This window comes from Tenrec ecaudatus, chromosome 4 (genome assembly GCF_050624435.1).
Source record: "Tenrec ecaudatus isolate mTenEca1 chromosome 4, mTenEca1.hap1, whole genome shotgun sequence".
Lineage (NCBI taxonomy): Eukaryota > Metazoa > Chordata > Mammalia > Afrosoricida > Tenrecidae > Tenrec > Tenrec ecaudatus.
Genome location: NC_134533.1, coordinates 27,303,199 through 27,324,624, shown reverse-complemented (window position 1 = coordinate 27,324,624; position 21,426 = coordinate 27,303,199). Strand labels below are relative to the sequence as shown.

Sequence of the window (21,426 nt, the reverse complement as noted above, 5' to 3'; positions counted from 1 at the left end):
CTTCACATAATTAAATTGGACATTATAGTGGCCTTCATTTACTCGAACCCACAATACTAAGTGCCTAGCAAATGTTAGACGATTCTATGGCCACCACTTAAGAACTTCAGAAGAGAGTTCATTTCTGCCCTTAAGATGCAGAGCATTAAGGGGCTCTCACTTCTCCAAGGAGCCCTGATGGCATAGTGGTTACGAGTTGGGCTGTTAACCGCTCAGAGGTTCAAAACCACCAGAGGCACCACAAGACTTTCTACAGAAATGCACAGGGGCAGTTCTACCCTGTCCTATCTGCTCCCTATGAGTTGGTTCTGACTCCATGGCAGTGTATTTAAATCACTTCTCTGTTGTCTGGAACACTTCCTGTTGTCCACATTCCTAAATGAAACATACAGGAATCCTTTAGAGCCACCCACCAAATTCACCCCAGTCCTACTGCTTATTCTGCCTCAACTGGCACCGTGGTTGCCAAGGTTTCTTGTACCTGGCTGGTTGCTCTTTTCTATAAACCAAACCAACCCACTGCCATCGAGTTGACTGACTCACAGGGACCCTCTCTGTAGGGTTTATGAGACTACAGACCTTTGAGAACATATAGCCGCTGCTTTCTCCTGAGGAGCAGCTAGTGGGTTTAAACTGCCAACCTTGAAGTTATCAGCCTATTGCCTATCCCACCTGGACTGCTTCTCACTGCAATTAACTCGGCTCCAACACGCAGGGAGACTGTGGGGCGGAGTAGAAATGGTGCCTGGCTTTCTGAGACTACCATAACTGTTGAAGTAGAAGCCCGTCTTTTGCCAGTGGAGAAGCTGGCAGTTTCAATTCGCTGATCTTGCCATTAGTAGCCCAATAACCCAGTACACCACGGCGGTTCCCAGCCCACATGGTCCGTCCTGTGTGTGGTTCACCTGCCAGTGTCCTACAAGATCACACAGTGCTCACTATCAGGGTTATGGGAAGAGTTGTCTGTCCAATGTCCAGTCCTATAGCACAGGGTAGGGCTGCCCCTATGGGTTTCCAAGCCTGTCACTATGGAAACAGAAAGCCTCCTCTTCCCCTTCCGAGCAACCTTTTAAAGAAGCTGTATCAAGGTTACAGCACAGTGAGTGCAGCCATCTTGAATTCCCAGTAGCCACCACCAGAAATTAGAGAGATATAAATCATCCCCCTGCAGCATAAGGTACTTAATTCTACTGGTAGTGACAATGGTATAGAATTTTTAAAACTTGAGAAAAGGAAATTATACAAGTACAGGCATGCTTCAGGCCTGAATACATGAAATATTAGCTAAAGGTCTTAAGTGACTAGACAGATGGTAGCTATAAAATGAACCAGACATATACAAACCATAGACAAAATGGTCTATTTGGGGCTCAAACTCAATTCTAGCCCCAATCGAAGTACAGTTGGTTTTTTATGACATGGCCCTGCTCAGTGCTTGCCATCATGAAAAGATCACTCAAGACATGGGTGCTATAGCAAAGTGTGAAGAAACTAGATGGTTTCTTCTATATGGGTTCCTAAAAGTTTGTTTAAAAAAAGAAGCTACCTAAGTGAAGCATCAACTAAATCCACACGGGTTTCTGATGCTATTCACGAGAGTAGAAAGCCACAGCTTTCTCCAGGAGTAGGAACCCAGCGCATAACCCACGAGGGCGGTTCTCATCTCGGAGCTGAAAACAGGCTGGGCAGCAAAGGGCTTGGTCTGAGTAAACTCCAGGTGACAGGACGTCGATCTCCAAACCTTTAGCCTGCAGAGTGCTGTCCAGGACACCAGACCGATGCCCAATCCGAATTCTGAGTGTGAAGACTTTATACCCCTAAAATATTCGGTAAAACTGCTCATTAACATAGAGTTCCCACTAAACTAGTAATACTTTGGCCTTGGAGTTTTTTGTTCATGTTGTTTGGTTTTACTCTTTAAGATCACGTCTGTCATCTTTTTTAGACGGCATACCGCGTCTGTTGGTCAGCGCGGGCCTGGTTTTTAGCTTGCCTCGTCCCGGCGCATCCACCAACTTAAATCTTTAGCACGCAAGGTACCGATCTGTCTCGCCCCCCCCCTGCTTCGAGAGCACCCCTTTTCTGTGCCAGCGCCACGAGGCGCGGGGGTCGACGCGGATGGCAGGGAGTTTGGTGTCGGACACTTGCACCGCCAGAAGTAAAAAACAAGCGTCATTTTTAACGAGAAAGAGTTTACGTGGAGACATCGAGGACATTCCTTGCCGAGACGTGACCTCCGGCAGCACCAGAAAGGCAGCAACGCGGACGGAAGGTCCGCGGGCCGAGCAGGGACAGGCGGGCGTCCGCCGGCAGCGCCCTGGGCTCCTCCTCTTCCACCGCCGACCTCCCCAAGATGGCGGGCGCCGCGGCGCCGCTTCCGCTTCCGGTGCGACCGGCCGGGCCGGGGGGGCAAGATGGCGGCGGCGGCAGTAGGGCTCCGCGGCCGGGGTGAGCTGCCGCCGTGCTCCGGCCCAGGCTGGCTCCTCAGCCTTTCCGCCCTGCTTTGTGTGGCGGCTCGAGGCGCCGTCGCCACCACGCACTGGGTCGTCACGGAGGACGGCAAGATCCAGCAGCAGGTAGCGGCCGGGGCGCCTCGCCCCCCGGGGAGGGGGTCCCCGGCACCGGCCCTCGACGGTGTGGCCCCGCCTCCCCTCCCGCGGCCCCGGCGCCCGGACCCCGCGCCGCCCCCGCCCCTGGCGTCTCCCGCCCCTGACCGGGGGGTCACCGGGCAGCTCCCATCCCGTCACCCCGTGGGCCGCGCGCCGCCCGGGCGCGTCGCCGGCTGCGGGGGGACGAGCCCGGAGGGGGTTCCCTGGGCTGGGGTTTCGGAAGCCGCGGGCTCCCTGGCCCGGCCGTCGGCGACTCCCGGGCCCACGCGTCACGGGCCCTCCCCGAGGCAGCCGACGGCAGGTGGCGGCGCCGGGGTGTGTGCGGGTCCCGGGGCGGGGACGGCGTCGCGGGTGGACCGGGGGTGCGCGCTGCCCCTCTGGCACGTGTTGGCATTCGCCGTGGGGCGTCCCCTGGGGCCGTCACCCCGGTCTGCAGGGGCTCCTAGGAGAGCGAGAACGCGCTCGCACGTGCACGCGCCGGCCCGCGGAATGCCCAGCAGCCGCTCGTGGCCGTGCCTGCCCTTGTGTCCCCGGATACTTTGCATTGGGGTTTTACCTGGTTCCTACGACCCGGCCCGTGCCCATGCCTCCCCCGCTTGCCCCCGCCCGGAGGAGATGCGATTTCTTGGATTCATTTAAACCTGAACTAATTGCTCAGAGAAGGGGCTGCTCCGCTTATATAACTTTATGCTCGCCTGCGTTGTGTGTGCATGCCGCTGCCGAAGGAGCGTGTCGGTGTCTGTGCCGTGTTGCAGAATCCTGGTAAACTTAATTCTGTCCGACTGCGCCCCAGCCAGCCGGAACCTAGCAGCCAATGTTTAGAAAGTGAAGTGTGTGCCCCGAGGCTTAACGATCTCAAATGTTTTTTTAAACCTCTGTGGCATAACATCGCAGGTCCTTGGGGTTGTGTCTGCCGGACGATGCCAGGAACGCGCGCGCTCTCTCGCTCTCTCTCTCTCTCTCTCTCTCTCTCTCTCTCTCTCTCTCTCTCTCTCTCTGCAAGGTTTGCTTGGTACATGGCTTAGATTTGGATTTTCCACGTGATGGTAAATCCTCCCTCAAGCATCATTTCTGAGGTCAGGCTTGATGTCCACGGATGCCTTCGAACAGATCCGAGAAGACTATTGGGTAGCAGTTCCTCTCGATAGAGGACCTAGGCCAGAGGAAGATTTCTTCCCATGGCGATTCCAGCTGAGATGGGTACTTACTGTGTGTTTCAGACGCAAGCTCTTTGTTGAGCATGAGGTTGGGAATCTTAAGTGAGACTTGGTGGCCTTGTAAGTGGGACATGGAATTAAGTCACCCCTGGTGCAGTTTGGGGAGACCTGCTCCGGCCAACTCTTCTGCAATATTGTTTTTGGCCACAGCTATTTATACTCTCTGACATTGACTTCTCCTTCCCATTCTGGTGTCCTGCCATTCCGCAGAGTAAGTAGACCATCCCCAAAGTGAATGCCGGTGAGATGTATTATTTATGCGGTGCGCTTTGCAAGGGGAAAGTAGACTCTGATTTCATCGGAACACCTCTCTTCCTTTTCTACATCGGAGACATGTAGTAGTGAGGAGAGGTGGGGTCACTGGGAACCTGTCTCAGAAAGGGGAGGAGGGATGGGCTGTCCTGGATCTCTGCCAAGGCACCCCGACTGTAAGCTGTTTGCTTGTTGGTGTGTGCTGGGGAATTGATTAGGCTTAAAGCTACGTCACGTTTCTGAGTGTACAACATGTCTTCCTGATAAGGAGCCATTTCTGCCAAGTTTCCACTTCGTGGCTCTGTAGCTTTTACTGTGTCAGGGAGCCACCAACTTTTAGACCAAAGGAAACAAAGGTGTAGTGTTCAACTTCCCAATTTAGATTGTGATATGTTAATGTGGCCAGGAGCCCTGGTGGCATAGTGGTTACACATTGGGCTGCTGACCGAGGAGGTCATCAGTTCAAAACCACCAGCCTCTCCGAGGGAGAAAGAGGAAGCTTCCTACTTCTGTAGAGTCTGGGAAGCCTGCAGGAGCAATTCTACCCTGCCCTCGGGCTCGGGTGGAGGTGGAATCCACTGGGTGCCAGTGAGTTGTGTTTGTCAATGTGAGCTAGTATGGGGGTCCCTTGGATGGCACAAGTGACTCAGCCCTACCGACTAAAGTAAAGAAAATGTGCCAGTTGAACTCACCCCGAGGCACCTCTGAAGGAAAACTTGGGGCTCTCGGGCGGGGGGGGGTGGACTCTGAGTAACGCAGTATGACTGTGGAACATGGGGTGGGGAGGAGGGGGCTCACCATGAGCTAGAATCACCTGGACAGCTAATCGTGGTGGCTTTTCCCCCTGTCGGTGACAAGGCAAAGGGCAAACGGAAGCAGTCGTTCTTAGAAAACTAGAATGACAGCTGTTTATTGTTGCTTCTCCAAAAATCAGCGGACGAGGCTAAGGTCCAGCCGAGTTCAGCAGTTGTTGGGACATTAGAATAGCAAATGTCTCTTGTAACTCATCCCTGCTGTTTAAACATGTCCAAATTAGATGTCATAGCAGACCGTTGTTTTTCACAGTAAACGTGGGGAAAATCTTACAAATGAGCTGTGTGAGTCATGGACGATGCAGGTTTCAAGAGAGACGTTCCCCGTCACTTTAGTGAAAGCCTGTAAATACAGTAGTCTTTCCCAGGAGAAGAGCACGCGTCATTCAACACAGGAAAGATGGTACCCACAGGTTACAAACTGCAAGCTTGTTCACATGCATTGTTGCTGTGCTGCCCATCCTGTCCCAGTCCATTTCTAACAGGGCTGAAGTCCCCACAGGGACTTCCAAGGCTGCCATCTTCGTAGAAGCAGTGTCATTCTCTCCCAGAGCAGTTGGTGGGTCCAAACCAGCAGCCCGGTGCTTAACTACTGTGCCACCCCGACTTTGTTTTAACATGCATCCCTATGGATACCTACTGCCATCACTCTGGTTGACTCACAGTGACCCTCTCCGTGTCTCTGGGGCTAAGAATCTTTTGGGGACCAGACAGCCTCGTTTGAGCAGGGGTCTGAGCCACTGGCATTGCAATGAGCATCCACAACTTAGCCGACAAAGCCACCGTGGCCTCTTGTGAACATGCATCAAGCTCCAATACTTTACACTCACTGCCCCCGAGTCAGCTCCCACTCATCGTGGCCCCATATCGGAGAGAGTAGCACTACCCTTTGGGTTTCCGAGGCTGTCTGCTTTTACAGGTGCAGAAAGCCCTAACTTTTTCTCCCACTGACCATCTGAAGGGTGCAAAGTGCTGACCTTGCCGTTGGCAGCCCACAAGGAGCTCACTACACCGTGAGGGCCCCCTTACCATGCCTCACTCTCAAGACTCACCACTGAGTCCGTTGTCAACCCCTTAGCTGCCACCACTAGCTTTCTAGACTGTACATTATTACAGTAGAAAGACTCTTCAACAGAATGGCTGGCAGCTTCTAGCTGCTGAGCTTGTGGTTAGCAGACCAGTGCGTAGCCACTACACCACCAGGCTGCCTCAAAACCGTGGCTGTGGCGGCCATGGCTGGCAGAGTCGCCTGTCCTTCCCACAGCCCTTGCTGCTGCTAAGAAGCATAGCTTCCCTTGTTTTTAATTTTTATTTGATTCTTTTTACTATAAATTTTGGCAGTACATTTACTAAAATTGGAATGATGCAGAACATCTCTGTGTGTGTGTGTATAAAGTTATTGTGTCTTTTTAAAAAACTTGTTATTGTGAATTGGTTGAAAGTTTCCAGAGCAGATCAGTTATCCATTCAACAATCCGGACACAATGTATTTTTCATCTCATTGGTGCAGTCCCCACACAGTAGCTTCACTGAGCCAGCGTCCTTTCCTGTTTCTGTTCTGCCTCGGAATCCTACTGGACTTTGTCCTTGGGTAAATACTGCCCCTTTGAGCTCAAATAGTTGACTATTCCCAGGTATGCACATCTCGTTAGTGTTATTCTTCCTCTTATAGACATATTTGTTATTTGGTGGACAGTTGAGCTGGAGGGAGGAGGGCGGGAGCTAGAGGTTGTGTTAGTCTGGCCTTTAAAAAAAATAATAACAGCCTTGTTCCACATTATCCTCCCATTCTATCCAATACCTTTTCATGTGGTCCCTTTTAAAGCAGTTGGGAGTGTAGCCAGGCACCATTTAGTTCTTCTGGTCTCTGGGTTGTTTCCATGCCTCTTTGATTTTTTTTCTCACTCTGTTCTCACCACTAGTTAGCCCATTAGATGACTGCTCGCAACCCCAGTCACTCCTCAGCCAAGTAGGATGAAGAGCATGGCTTTAATAGACTATGGTGTGCCAAACAGACCTACATGTCCCCCAAAGCGGTGGTCCTCAGCCACCAGGCCCTATGACTGCCTCAAGGCATTTGGCCGTGTCTCTGAACTTTATCATAACTTGCTCCCCACCCCCGTATGCTCTGCCACATTATCGGACATATTTGCAGATAAGGTAAAATGCACATGTACAAATACCATCTGTCAAACCTATATGTATGTATATGTGGGCCTGCTCCCGCTCTCCTCCACTTCTGCAGCCCACGTGTCTGCTCACATCTACTCTCAGTTACTTCCACTGTAAGATCGCAGATACTGCAGTCTTTCCCTTCATTTTCCGAATCGTGCCCTCCTCCCAGTGTCTTCCCTGCCTCTGTCACTTCCTGCTCGCCCTCCTCCTCCTCCTATGCCTTCCCCTTTATCCTGCTCAACACGCCACTAGCCAGTGACTTGCCCTCTTCCCCCTGGTAGCCACTCAGGAGAGCTGCTTTTAGTGTAACACCCAACTTGTAATAACAAGTTTCTTCTTTGACTTTTTACAGTCGTGGTTTCCTAACAATAGTTGTCCTTTCGTTGTTGGCTTATTTCTCTCAACAGAATTTCCTTCCCTTTATGAGGTGTTTTGCAGATGCGCTGTTACTCTGAAGCATTGCATACATTGTGTGTGTACCGTAGTTAATCCACTCTCCCACTGATGGGCACCTAGATGGTTTCTCTTTCTATCTTTTGCTCATATGAGCATGGGTGTACATAAGTCTATTTGTGCCCTGTTTTTATTTCTCTAGGATATACAGGGTCACCGTGAGTTGGCATCGACTCCAGGGAGTGACTCTGGTTTTCGTTGACTTATACTACGTAGAAGGACTACGGAGTCCTATGGTATTTGGATTCCCAGCTTTCAAAGAAAACACCATACCACTGTCCACCCTGATTGCCCCGTTCCACTGTGCCATCAGCAGTGCACGCAGACTCCAGTCTCCGCCCCCTCACCAGCATCTGGGTGTTTTTTTCTGGGGTTTTGAGCTTTGCTGTTAGTGCTGAGTGCAATGATATCTCATTGATGTTTGGATTTGCATCCGTCTTAAAAGCTAATGGTTTCAACCATGTCTTTATGTTTGTGCATCATCGGAAAGTCTTCTTTGATGAAGTGTCTGTTTTTGCCCTATGCCCATTTTTAATTGGATTATCTGTATTTTTTGTTGTTGGGGTTGAAGTTTTGTATACATTTTAGAGATTAGTTCCTTGTTCATTATGTTATTGCCAAAAAAAAATTTCTCAGTCTGTGGGTTCTGCTTACTCTTGAGGTGAAATCTTCTGGAACACACAAGTGTCTAATTGTTAAGAGGTCCCAGTCCGACCGTTGTATATTTCCAGTTACGTTTAATGGTATACTTATGCCGTGTGTTAGGGGCCCAGAAATGTATCCCTGATGGTTCATTCATGATGCTTATAATTCTAGGTCTTAACCTCAGGTCTTTGATCATCTTGACTCTGGTTCCATATATGAAATGATATATAAGTCTTCTATCATTTTCCTACAAATGGATAGCCAGTTTTGCAGCCCCATTTGGTAAAGAGGCAATCCCTACCCTGATTTGCAAGTTTCTGCCCTTTGTCAGAGATCAGTTTCCCTTTGGGGGGATGACTGATTTGGGGGTACACAGTTCTGTCCCACTGGTCTTTGGGCTGTTTTGAGCGCTGTGACTGGTGGGTTCTGAGATGGTGCATCGGCTCCATGTGTGGAGCACTGGCCACTGACTCCATGGGCTGAGATGTACAGAAGAATGCTCGTGTCATTATCTTCCTGTGCCATTTGACCTGGGAACATCTAATAAAAGGCGTCCTTCAAGCACTCCCTCAATTCATGAATACTTTCATTTATTAAATTGATACTCTATGATGCTCACTCTCCCGACACAACTGCTGAAGCCAAAGTGGGTGAACAAGTAAATGTGGTGAAGAAAGCTGATGGTGCCCGGCTATCAAAAGATATAGTGTCTAGGGTCTTAAAGGCTTGAAGATAAACAAGCGGCCATCTAGCTCAGAAGCAACAAAGCCCACATGGAAGAACACACCAGCCTGTGTGAGCGAGTGATCCCAAAGGGATCAGTTATCAGGCATCAAAGAACAAAAAATCATCATATCATTGGCTGCACACCTCCATGATAGGATCGCTGAAGACAAATGGGTGCATAAGCAAATGTGGCGAAGAAAGCTGATGGTGCCCGGCTATCAAAAGAGAGTGTCTGGAGTCTTAAAGGCTTGAAGATAAACAAGCGGCCATCTAGCTCAGAAGCAAAAAAGCCCACATGGAAGAAGCACACCAGCCAGTGCGATCACGAGGTGCCAAAGGGACCAGGTATAAGGCATCATGCAAAAAAAAAAAAAAGAATGTGTGTGTGTGTGTGTGTGTGTGTATACCACATTGAATGAAGGGGGAAGTGCAGAGTGGAGACCCAAGGCCCAAGTGTTGGCCACTGGAGATCCCCTAATAGAGGGGTTTAGGAAAGGAGATGGGTCAGTCAGGGTGCGAGGTAGTACCGACGAAGAGCACAGCTTTCCCCCAGATCCTGGATGCTTCCTCCCCCCCAACTACCATGATCCGAATTCTACCTTGCAGTATTGGATAGGGCAGAGGTTGTACACTGGTACATATGAGGGCTGGAGGCCCAGGGAATCCAGGGTGGATGATACCTTCAGGACCAAGGGTGTGAGGGGCGATGCTGGGAGAGTGTAGGGTGAGTGGGCTGGAAAGGGGGAACTGATTACAGGGATCTACATGTGATCTCCTCCCTGGGAGAGGGAAGGCAGAGAAGGCGGGGGAGGGAGACTCCGGATAGAGCAAGATATGACAAAATAACGATGTATAAATTACAAAGGGCACATGAGGGAGGGGGAAGTGGGGAGGGAGGGGAAAAAAAAAGAGGACCTGATGCAAAGGGCTTAAGTGGAGAGCAAATGCTTTGAGAATGATTGGGGCAGGGAATGTATGGATGTGCTTTATACAATTGATGTATGTATATGTATGGATTGTGATAAGAGTTGTATGAGTCCCTAATAAAATGTAAAAAAAGAAAAGGGAAAAAAGAAAGAAAGAAAAGAAAATGATTAGGGAAAAGAATGTACAGATGTGCTTTATACAAATTGATGTATGTATATGTATGGACTGTGATAAGAGTTGTATGAGCCCCTAATAAAACGTTTAAAAAAAAAAAAAGAAAAGGCGTCTTCTTTTCTTGTACCTCTCGAACTCTGCACACTTCACCCCACTTTGAGCTGTCCCAGTGTCTGCTTCTCTCGAAACTAGCAGGACCCTTTCATTTTATTCAAGGACCCTTAACTTGAGGTCCAAAGAGCCCTTGTGGCATAATGGGTTAAGGATTAGGTTGCTTGCCTCAAGGTCAGCAGTTCAAACCCACCAGCCATGATCTGGGAGAAAGATGAGGCTGTGGGTTTCTTTAGAGATTTAAAGTATCAGAAACCCCAGGGAGTGGTTTTCCTCTTGCCCTGAAGGGACGCTGCGTAGGAATTGACTCAACACATTTAGTTCAGTTATGTTGGAGATTGAATAACTGTTTATGAATGAGTCTAAGAGCCAAAACATTACATACCCCATCATTTCTGTGGGAAAAAAAATGATGACCCATGTTCTAAACCTGTTAGCAAATAAACTCTCAAAAATTCAACTGGTTTGCTATAGATTTCTTCTAGTAAGAAGTTGTACCTCCACCACTGGGTTCATTTCTGAAATTTCTGTGTCATTGGAACTCTAGAAATGAAAGTAAGTAAAGGATCGGCGGAACCTTGGTGGTACGGCTGTTAGTCACCCGGCTACTTAACAGAAATGTTAGCAGTTCAAATCCACCAACAGCTCTCTAAGAGAAGAGACCTGGTGGTGCCCCGTGAAGATCACAGCCTAGTACACTATGGGTCAGTTCTACTCTGTCTTAGGGCCTCTGTAAATTGGAATTGATGCAAGGCACGAAACTGTAGCAAAAGAATAAATAGCATCTATCAACTCTCTCAGCGTTGTAACATTTATTTTTTTTTAGCCACTCAGTTTTTTCCGAGAACCATAGAATCGTAGATTGGGGAAACCTTTTTAACGAAGATATAATATAACTCATTTTAAGGTAGAGGAATTACAAATCTGAACTGATCCTTGGCACTCAGGGATAATAAGTCAGGATGTAGTAATCTGCAGTAGCATGCAAATTTCAAGTGCTTGTGAGCACTTTGTACTCAGTGAATTTGAAGTAATATGCCTCCCACCCCCACCCCATAGAGCCAACTGAAGAAAGAGAAAGACAAGTAAAAGGGAAACACAGGAAGGATGAAACTCCTCCCCAAATTGTTTTACTCTTTAGTCTGTTTTGTGATAACTTTCAATTTGGAGGGCTTCCTAAATAATTGTGAACTAAGGGCGGGTAGTTACTTCAGTCCTTGTGCTGTGTGTCAGGCATATGTCCTGGAACTGATCGACAAAGAGGCTTTCTGACAAAGCTGCGCTTTTCTGCTCAAGCCTAGCGACCTTGGCAAAGCACTGTGTGTTGGGCACCTGTCGCCTAAGGAACAGCTGGCACTCTCAGATGGAGCTGGACAAACAGGCCAAGCCTTTTAACCCTTGGTGTTTTGTGGTTCATAGATGAAGAAGTGGCTTCCTTTGGGGCCGACGATAAGTAATCGGGTCACACAAGGAACCTGAGAGCGCCTACTGTGTGTTTCACTCCGTGTGTGAAGGCTAATAGCTTTATCCCAGAGCTTTTCAAAATGGAAAGCAGAGCAGCATTCCAGGTTCATAGGCCTCAGGGATTTACTCAGCCCCTGACGGCATGTGCTTATTCACTAACTCGCTAACACTATGCGTCTGCCCTGAATCTTGACTTCAAAGTGGCTCTTGGTCAGCCCGTGTCAGATATCACCTACTGCTGTTTTGTCTTCCTTATAAATTGACTTTCCGTTTTTCACACCGTAGAGTAGGGAGAGGAGAGAAGCAATGCAGGATTTAGTGATTTACTGAACAAGCATTTATTGTGCCCTGTGCCTTTGATGACCATGTGCTTTGCAAACAGGAGGTTTTCCATTTTCTCTCGGCGGGGACCAGAGCCCACCCAGCTCCCCCTTCCTCTCTCCCCGTGGCTCTTCTGCCTCTACTCATCTCCTGATGGGCGCATCTCAATCTTGACTCCACACAGAAACCATGTGGGATGCCTGTCTAGAGCGCTGGTTCCCAGAGGGCAGGAGCATTGGAAACAGCAGACCATGTTCGTAGCAGAACCACGTCATGCTCTTCAGGAGGTTATGATGCCGGCAGCCCGGGCGGGGCATTCGGAGCGCTCCACTCCACTCCTTTTCTCTGTTGGCATTCCTCCGGCTTCTGTCCCAGCCTCTTCTCAGTTCAGCATCTCCGTCCTATCGCAGGACCTATCCATCTAGTTTTCTGCAACTCTTTTTTTTTTTTTGCTCTTGGGTTCTAGATCCTGGACTTGGCAACTTGAGTTTTTATTCCATGTAACTGCCCCCTCGGTACTTCCTCTTTAGTAAACACATTAGCTTGACCCTTAAACTGGTGCTGTGCCCTGTTTCCTCCAATTTCAGGAAACACATCTACCCATTTGTTCATGTCAAATATAATTGTTATCTATAATTCCTCATTTCCTCACCTATCACCAAGATCTTTCCATTTTACTTTGTAATTGTCTCTCGCATCTGTACTTCTTCCCAAGGCCCCTGCCATTATTCTAACTGAATCACTTGTTAAGGAGCGTTGATCGCGTAGTGAGTTGCATGTTGGACTTCAAACCACAAGGTCAGCACTTCGAATCTACCAGCTGAAGAAAGGTGAGGAGAAAGATGAGATTTTTTGTTCCTGTAAAGATATACCACCCCAGAAACCTGCAAGGACAGTTCTGCCCTGTCCTATAGGCTTGCTGTGAGCCAGACAGGGAGTTGTCATGGCTTTCAAACTGGTCTCTCAGACTCGTCTTTACTTGCTTCCGATCCATTATCCACCCTGGAACAAGAATAATTTTTAAAACAGTGGTTCTCAACCTTCCTGAAGCCGCAACCCTTTAATACAGTTCGTCATGTTGTGGTGACCTCCAACCATAAAATTATTTTTGTTGCTACTTCATAACTAATTTGGCTACTGTCATGAATCGTAATATAAATAAATATATGATATATAGGATGCATTTTCATTGTTACAAATTGAACATAAAGCATTAGTGATTCAACACAAAAATGATATGTAATTATATATTGTGAAATATTTATTTCTAATTACAAATAATTGAAATTTTGTCTTGAAGCATGGTGTACGATGGGTCTTCATGCCGGGTACTCATTTTGGGGCATATCTGCATGTGGGCAGACTTGCCTGGAGACGGATAGAGGAACAGTATCTCGGTTTCTGAGATCAGAATTATGTGTTTTCCGATGGTCCTAGGCGACTCCTGTGAAAGAGTCATTCTACTCCCAAAGGGGTCGCGACCCATAGGTTGAAAATCACTCTTTTAAAAACCTTTGTTTTCTTTTTAAAGAATTCAAAAAAATTAAAAGAATTCAAGTCACAGAAGCTATATATGACACTGAAAAATAAAATCAGAGCTTAGAATTATAGTAATAAATAAAGTAAGAAGCGAGACTACCCCACCCTCCAGGAAAAAAGTTTTCTTTAATAGTTTGGTGTATAACCCAAGAGGGTCAAATTTTGTGCTGTTTTACTATCTCATCCTTCCCTCTCTCTAGCCTTAATTCTGGTCGTCTTTATGTGTCCTGCCCTCACCCAGAACCATACGAGGAGTAACCAAAACAAAAAAACCTGGAATTTTTTTCAAAGTTATGTATGCAAATTTTTCAAATAAAACAACCTTATCACCTTTAAAGTACTCTCCATTAGACTTAATACATTTATTTGTCAAATCTGTGATTTCATTCTTGGAAACATATTTCCTTTTTTAAAAATCATTTTATTGGAGATTGTTAGTACAACTCTTATCACAATCCATACATATATCCATTACATCCATCCATTGTGTCAAGCACATTTATACATTTGTTGCCATCATCATTCTCAAAACATTTGCTTTATACTTGAGCCCTTGGTATCAGCTCATTTTCCCCCCGTCCCCACCCTCTCCTACCTCATGAACCCTTGATAATTTATTAATTATTATTATTTTGTCATGTCTTACACTGTCCAACGTCTCTCTTCACCCACTTTCTGTTATCCATCCATCAAGGATGGGGTTATATGTAGATTCTTGTAAGTGGTTCCCCCTTTCTACCCCACCTTCCCTCTACCCTCCCGGTATCGCCACTCTCACCACTGATTCTGAAGGATTCATCTGTCCTGGATTCCCTGTCTTTCCAGTTCCTATCTGTACCAGTGTACATTGGAAACATTTTTCAAACTAATCTGTTTGGTTAACTGACAGCACCTCTCTCATCTTTTCCCCGCCTCTTTTATGTTCATGTCCCTCTTTATTCACGGAAATAAAGTCTCACGGAGTGAGGTCAGGTGTGTGGGGCAAGAGAGGCATGCTGTTTTGTTTTGTTTTTTTTTACCAAAAACTGGCACACTGAGATGGCTGCATAAGCAAGTACATTGTCGTGGGGGTAAAACCAGTCCCGTCTGCCACAAATCAAGCTTTTTTGGTTGCATACTGTCATGCTATCTTTTAGAACCTCCAAATAGAAATCTTGAGCAGTCTGACCAGGTGGAGTGAACTCCAGATGCACTACAAGTTGGCTTTTTCGTGTTTGGGAAGTTGGCTAGCATCCAGAAGGAGGTTACGATTGGCATGTCACCTTTCTGAAAGGAGAAAACCACTGGTACACTTCCGTTTTTCCCCTAGCTCTGTCCCTGTAAGCTGTGTTCAATATCACAACAGTTTCTGCAGCATTTTTCCTGAGCAGGAAACAAAGTTTCACAGCCACATGCTGTTCTCTGAAATCAGCCATCACAAAAAATGAGATTCAAGGGAAACTGCTTTTAGGAAAAAATTCACCATGACCAGAGAGAACCTTCCCAGGCAACACCACTGGGTGCACTCAGAGTGAGTTGCTGGATGCTCGCCTAGTGAGGAAAAATGTGTACTACCAAAGCACCGCTCTGCCCAGGGCAATTCCAGTTTTGTTTTGTTTTGGTTTTTTTTGAGGAGGGGGTAGCCCCTCATATTACACATGCACTGGGGGGGGGGGGGAACAAAACAAAAAAAACCCCTCACGGCCATCAGGTCGATTCTGAGTCCTAGCGACCCTATAGGCAAAGTAGGGCTGCCCCTGTGGGGTCCTGAGGCTGTACATCTTTATGGAACAGAAAACCTCACTTTCTCCTGCAGAGGCTCCGCATAGACACGCACCCTTAGTCAGAACGCACCTCTGTCAGCATCCCCACCTCGCGCATTCTCACTTGCTTCTGGGCATTTACACGTGTTTATCCCTGTCTAGCCTGTTGAGTCTAACTCATACTCTGTCTACCTTAAACATCACTTTCCCAGCAAAGCTGCTCTGTTGCCCTATTGGGCTAATTGTTCTCAGTATTTTCATAGGCTCCTATATTTCCTTATCAGTACATATGTCATAATTTACTGTCTGTGTTCTATCTACGTATGTAAATGCCCTGATAGGTTATGATTTGCTCTCTGAAGAGATCAACTGCCTACAGTCTCCTCTGCAGCTCCAGCATCCTCCTCGTGGCCTAAGCCATGGGCTGCAGTAGACAGCTGTGGCATGGGTAATAGAAGGACTTAGGAGAAGTGATGTCTGCCCCATTGAAGCTGGTGAGGAAAAGTCACAATCCCGGTTAGGTCGCATTTTGTTCCACTTCTCTGCTACTGGTAGTCTGACACCAGCTGCACCTGCAACCCCCTTTCTGGGGCCATACCCACGGGGAGCTAGATCAGCGCGCACAAATTAAAGACCCTGCCTTTCAGAATACAGTCAGCGCAAACCCTGCGCCGTCCCCAGCACTCTCACTTCTGACCGCTGGCTCTAAGTTTGCAAGGGGCCTTCTGCTCGCTCCCTCAGGGAACAAGCTGAAAGCTCAGGAGTCCCTAACTCCGCTCCTTTCTCTCCTGGGATTGCTAATTCCCTAGACAAACGCATAGAACTTCATGGAAATCTCTACACTTCCAATCTGTTTTCTTTTTTAAATCATTTTATTGGGGGCTCATACAGCTCTTTTCACAATCCATACATAACATCCATTGTGTCAAGCACTTCTGCACATATGTTGCCATCATCACTCTCAGAACACTCTCCCTCTACTGGAGCCCTTGATATCAGCTCCTCATTTTTCCCCTCTCCCCCACCTTCCCTCCCTCATGAACCCTTAATAATGTACAAGTTATTATTATCTCCCCACCTGGTATCACTACTCTCATTATTGGTCCTGGGGGCTTTATCTGCCCTGGACTCCCTGTTTCCAGCTCTTGCCTGTACCAGTGTGCATCCTTTGGTCTAGCTGGATTTGTAAAGTAGAATTGGGGTCATAATAGTGGGAGGGAGGAAGCATTAAAGAACTAAAAGGAAGTTGTCTGTTTCATCGGGCTGTACTGCACCTGACTGGCTGGTCCCTTCCTGTGTTCCTTCTCTAAGCGGATGTCCAGTTGTCTAGAGATGGGCTTTGGGATGTTCACTCTGTACTCCTCTTCGTTCACATACGATTGATGTGATAGGATTTTCTGTTTTGGGTCTTTGATGCCTGACATCTGATTCCATCAACACCTCATGATCACAAAGGCTGGTGTGCTTCTTCCATGTGGACTTTGTTGCTTCTGAGCTAGATGGCCGCTTGTTTATCTTCAAGCCTTTAAGACCCCAGATGCTATATCTTTTGATAGCCAGTCACCATCAGCTTTCTTCACCACATTTGATTATGCACCTGATTTGTCTTCTGCGACCATGTTTTTTAGAGCAAAAGAATGTAAGAAACATGTAGGATGAGGTCTCCCCATGTTGAGGGTTCCACATGCAGGGCTTCTGTGTCCCCAAAGGGGTTGTGTTACTCTCCCACAAACAGCGATGTCTGTTGCCAACCAGGAAGCACGTGGAGCTGCCATGCCCAGAGCTTTTATTGAGCGTCTCATCACGCCAACTCCTGCACCTGTCCTGTGTGGTTTGTGGACATGCTCAAGTGTTCAGGAGGTTGTTCTCACAGTAGGGTCTTTCTGCTTTTACTAGCCCCCACCTCAGAACCACCTCCTTATCATAACTTGTGAAGTATGGGCTAGAGCCCTCTTGCAGACACTAGGGGACATCCCATTATTTTTAGGTGTTTTCTCTCAGGAAGTAACGACAAAGACCAATTCTTTCCTTAAGGACTAGATTGCTTGGGTAAAATTCACGTTAAATCCCACAAAGCCTTATGTTATTTGTTATGTGGAGACAAGCACGAGGAAGCCTCAGCCTTCTGAAAGATCTTTAACCCACAGCACAAACCCAGTACCGTCACACCTCCACACCAGAACACCTGTAAGACAGAGTCGCACTGTCCCATAGGGTTTCTAAGGCTCTGAATCTTTTCTGATGCAGTCTGCCTCCGTATTCTCTTGTGGGTTCGAACCACTACGGTTTTGATAAAGCAGGAAAGTGCTTTAGAACCATTGAGCAATCAGCTGCTTTTTAGAAGGTCTTTCACTACTGACAGCTCACTGCCATCGAGTCAGTTCTGACTCATAGCCACCCTGTCGGACAGAGTAGATCGGCCCCTGTGGGCTGCAGAAGCAGAAAGACTCACTTTTCTCCCATGGAGCAGTCGTGGGTGTGACCTACCAACTTTGCAGTCAGCAGCCTAGCTCTAGGCCACCAGGGCTCTTTGGAAGATCTTTGTTTTTAGGTGCCATCAAGCTGTTCCGACTCTCATGGTGACCCTGTGTACAACAGAACGAACTAAATAAAGCCCACACCTTCCTCCCAGTCACTGCTGTGTTTGAGCCCGTTGTTGCAGCCACTGTATCAGTCCCGTCTTGTCGAGGGTCTTCGTCTTTTCCTTTACCACCAGGCATGATGTTCTTTTCCAGGGACCGCTCTCCCCTGAAAACATGTCCAAACTATGATCTTTATGAAGCTCTTAGGTGCTCAGAAAAGGTGCACATGTAATTCCAGAGATTATTCCCGCTGGTCTACCAGCGTCAGTTTGCCCTTTGCGAGGGAAGTCATCCTCTGTTTCTGATGCTTTTACCCAGAAGATCAACCATATTGCCCAGCCATTCAAAGGTATGGAATAGCAACAAAAGAAAGGGGTGGGGTGGGGGGAATAACAACAACAAATCATTGGAAAAGGCTGTGGCAATGTAGATGCGAGATGGCAGCTACAGTCCTGCAGGGGGATTAGATTCAGCTGTGGGACTGAGCAATCGTAGGTGAGAAGTAGCGCTCGTGGAAGTCAGCCAACAGCACTCGGAGAAGAATAAGAGGGCTTTGACCAGCTGGTGAGATCAGACATTGGAAAAGCTTTGCTCTCCAGAACGTTGAGAAGCAGGGGGTCAGCAGTGGCTGGGTCTCAGTGTCTATAATCCATGACGTGAGGAAAGCAAACACGTGGACAGTTCTTCTCAGTGTGTCGCCCTTTTGTAGCCAATCACCACAAAAGAGTTACTAGTACTCAATGAGTCTTCCTTATCCTCCTGGTCTTCTTTAAACCAACCCCTAGCCGTCTTTCATCTCCACAACCCTGCCTGAGATGCCCCAGGCCCTCTGTATTGCCAAAATCAGTGCTCAGTTCTGTCATCTTATCCTCCGAGCGAACCTGCATTTGCCCTCATTCCTAGTGCACACTTGCCTTACTTGGCATCCAGGGCACACACTCCTGCTTTCGCTTCTCCATCCCTGGCTCCGGTGTCATTGTCAGGAGTCATTGCACTTCCCTTTGTGAGTGTTAATGTTGGCACAGCTCTCCTCTCACCAGACCGCCTTACGCTATCTAATCGCATGAAATACTCCCTGTCTCTGGAGGATATCCAAATCATAGCTTCAGTCCCGACCTCCACATTCCTCTCCATGTCCACTTGACATAGGTCCTTAGCCATTAATTAATCAGCTCCAGTACAAGTCAACTGTTGATTTCCTGCCCTGCCCCCCCTAGCCGCTTCCTGTCCCCAAAATTGTTCATGTTCAAAATCTTGGACTCTTTCTTCATTCTTCTCTTTCCCTCATATCCCATATGTGACTGAATCCCATCAATAACTCATCACCTTTACTTCTAAAATGTGTTCTGAATCCAGCCATGTCTTTTCCAACACTGCTTCTAGAACCCTTGTTCAGACTACTGCTCTCTCTCCTGAACCTATGTGATTGCCTCCTAACTAGTCAGCCAAAGTTACCTTATTCCTTGTTCCTAACAATATTGCAGTGAACATCCTTATACTTCAGCATTTGCACAGCTATCTTGATTACCATTTATATGCTCATGTATAAGCTGAGTTTTTCAGCACATTTTAAATGCAGGTTTTTTGTTTTTTTACATTTTATTAGGGGCTCATACAACTCTTATCACAGTCCATACATATACATACATCAATTGTATAAAGCACATCCGTACATTCTTTGCCCTAATCATTTTCAGTTTTTGTGGTAAAATTAGGTGCCTCGGCTGATATTCGGGTTGGCTTATACTAGAGCATATACGGTAAACATAACCATTCAAAATATGAGTGTAGGTCTACAGAAGTGTGGCCTGGGAAAGGATGGAGGAGACAGGAAGAGGATACACTGTAGTGTAAATATTATGGTCATGTTTTTTGTTCAAACATGGAGCTGCATATATTTAGAAGTTATCCGGATATGATTTGTAGCTGCTAACAGCAGATATCTGTGAGTAATAATTTCTTCATAGCATCTTTATATATTTCCTTCTACATTAACATATATAGTTCCTTTTTAAACTGAAAAATATTTTTAAGTTGATCTTTGTTAGAATTAACAGAGAGGGTTGACAGGGGACGGGGTAGAGATGGTGAGCTAACAACAATGAGAACAAAAAGAAAATGTTCTTAAATTGATCGTTGTAGTGACTGCACAATTCTTCTTATATGATTGAGCGATCAAATTGTATGATAGGCGAACTGTGTGCCAATGTAACTCTGAAAAGGGGGAAAGGAACTGAGAGGGCTAACTTTGCCGGCATACGAATGAGCAGTTTTGGTGCTCAGAAACGAATAGCCACTGCTCAATTGAATCTTGGTGTGATTGGGCAGATTGATAGCAGAGTGCCTAACTAACTGCAGTTTTGGACATTGTCTCTGCCTAGGGGTGAGCACAGGAGCCCTGGTGGCACAGCCCCGGGCACAGCGGGAACCCTGGTGGGTTAAACATTAGGCTGCTAACCAAAAGGTCAACAGGTTTAACTCACCAGCTGTGTTAGTCTGGGTACTTTAGAGAAACAAAGCCACAAAAACTCATGTATGAGAGAGTTTCATATATAGGTTAAGTGTGCATCAAGAAAACCTCAACCCAGTGCTGCCCAAGCCCACAAGTCCAACATTAACACATTAACCCATATGTCCAACACCAATCCACAAAGTCCTCCTCCATCTCACAAAACACACACTATGATGCTGACGGCAGGAGGAAAGCCGAGGCAGTGAATGTGTAAGCATCTCAGCACTGGCAGGGGTCTCCACATGGCTGCTCCAGCACCCAGGGCGGCATCGGGGTAGGTCCATGTGGCTTCTCCATGGGGATGTCTTGCAGGAAGTTAGCCTTGCCAGCTGAAGCAGGGAACTGCTAAGGCAGCTGCACCCTGCCCTGACCATCACAAAGCAAGAGACCCAAGAACTAGAAAGGTAAGGCTCACCAAGCCATTTATCCCTCCGCCCTTCTATTAACCCCACATGTGTTTATTGGCGAGGTTGGCGCAATAAACTAACTCACCAGCCAATCTGCAGAAGAAAGAGGAGGCAGTCAACTTCCATAAAGATTTACAGAGTACAGCCTCTGAGACTATGGACCAGTTCTGCCCTGTCCCATAGGGTCACTTTGAATTGGAATCTGCTTCTTGGCAGTGGTTTCGAGTTTTCTGTTGTTAGGGTCAATAAGAATTTATGTGGGTTGGTCACAAGGAAGAGATGAGTCAGGGTGCAATATAGTACAGGGTGCAATATAGTACTGTTGAAACACACAACTTATCTCTAATTCTTCAATGTTTCCTTCCCCCTACTATTATGACCTCAGTTCTACCGTATGAATCAGTTTAGACCGGAACATGCACACTGCTACAGATAAGAGCATGCAACTCGGGGAATCCAGGATAGATAAATCCCTCAGGGCCAACAAGGAGAATAGAGATACCAGGAGGATAAGGGGAAGAAGGGGCTGGGAGGGGCATCAATCACAAGGATCAACATATAACCCCCTCCAACAGAAAAGTGGGTGAAGGGCGACAGGATGATGTAAGATATGAAAATGATAATCTATAACTTATCAAGGGTTCATCAGGGAGGGTGGCCAGAGGAAGGAGAGGGAAAAATGAGCTGATATCAAGGGTTCCAGTAGAAAGAAAATGCTTTTAAAATGATGATGGCAGCATATGTATAAATGTGCTTGA

At 47.2% G+C, this 21,426-nt stretch overlaps 1 protein-coding gene across 2 annotated transcripts in view; it reads left to right on the top strand.

Annotated features, from left to right (window-relative positions):
• Positions 1 to 2,396: 2,396 nt before the first annotated feature.
• TTC17 (tetratricopeptide repeat domain 17) overlaps positions 2,397 to 21,426 on the top strand; it is a 115,257-nt gene continuing 96,227 nt past the window's right edge. For both annotated transcript variants that reach the window (XM_075545857.1, XM_075545858.1), the window contains exon 1: positions 2,397 to 2,576. In XM_075545857.1, the coding sequence (XP_075401972.1) occupies positions 2,415 to 2,576 (162 nt within the window). In that variant the 5' untranslated portion in view covers positions 2,397 to 2,414. The remainder of the gene's footprint in view (positions 2,577 to 21,426) is intronic.